An 882-nucleotide genomic window follows, 5' to 3' on the forward strand; every position below is an offset into this window, starting at 1 on the left:
TCTTTAAAACTTACCGGAAAATGCTCATATTAAGATGATCTTTCAGTAATTTTATCATGAAATTATGTTTTTTCATCTATTTACTATTTAACAATCACTTTATTATTATTATTATTATTAAAATCAACTTTAGTTACTTTTAGTTACTGTCTTAGCTGAGTCTCACAGCGGTAGCATTCTGTATTCCGGACACCAGGTGGCGGTAGCGCGCTGGTTTATATTTTTTAAGGGAGCGGGGAGAAAGGAGGCGTAGAAGAAGAACACTTGGCAGAGACGGTCGTCAACATGGCGTTCAGTTTTGGCGGCGCCACGAGTAACACAGCGGCAAGTAAGGGCATTATTGACTTATATTTTGCATTTTCAGTAAGACGGAAGATATGTCGGACATTAATCATAAGTGACATTACTGTGAGAGGAATGTATTTATAATATGCGGTAATATGCTGCGCTAATGTCAAGCTAAACTGTTGTTGATCAGCCCCTCACTGATGGTCTCGTATAAATCGACTAACTTATGGACATGTACAGTCTTTTTACACCAATGCCCTTAATTAGTCGGATATATGGTAACTCGTTTTGTTACTTGTGCACGTTTTAGTCCAAAACAAAACCACCCGTAACAGCGATACGACTCCTCTGCTAAATTCAAAAAAAGTTTAAAAAAAAAAAAAAAACTGGACTTCTATTCTGTAGCTGAAGACGTTTCGCTTCTCATCCGAGGAGCTTTCTCAATTCAGAAATAGTGTGGAGTTGAGCTTTTAAAGCTGAGATGTGATGTAAGCTGGATTGCTTGCAAATTGTTCTCACTCTCCTAACAAAGGAGGCTCGTTAGAATCCTTGTTTGTCTGACTCACTGAGGGGCCACTCTTGTCACATGAGTGC

The 882-nt window shown here is 38.7% G+C and overlaps 1 protein-coding gene across 2 annotated transcripts in view; it reads left to right on the forward strand.

Moving 5' to 3' along the window:
* Nucleotides 1–213: 213 nt before the first annotated feature.
* nup54 (nucleoporin 54) overlaps nucleotides 214–882 on the forward strand; it is an 11,145-nt gene continuing 10,476 nt past the window's right edge. For both annotated transcript variants that reach the window (XM_017407883.3, XM_017407884.3), the window contains exon 1: nucleotides 214–328. In XM_017407883.3, the coding sequence (XP_017263372.1) occupies nucleotides 286–328 (43 nt within the window). In that variant the 5' untranslated portion in view covers nucleotides 214–285. The remainder of the gene's footprint in view (nucleotides 329–882) is intronic.

This window comes from Kryptolebias marmoratus, linkage group LG14 (assembly GCF_001649575.2).
Source record: "Kryptolebias marmoratus isolate JLee-2015 linkage group LG14, ASM164957v2, whole genome shotgun sequence".
NCBI classification, from domain to species: domain Eukaryota; kingdom Metazoa; phylum Chordata; class Actinopteri; order Cyprinodontiformes; family Rivulidae; genus Kryptolebias; species Kryptolebias marmoratus.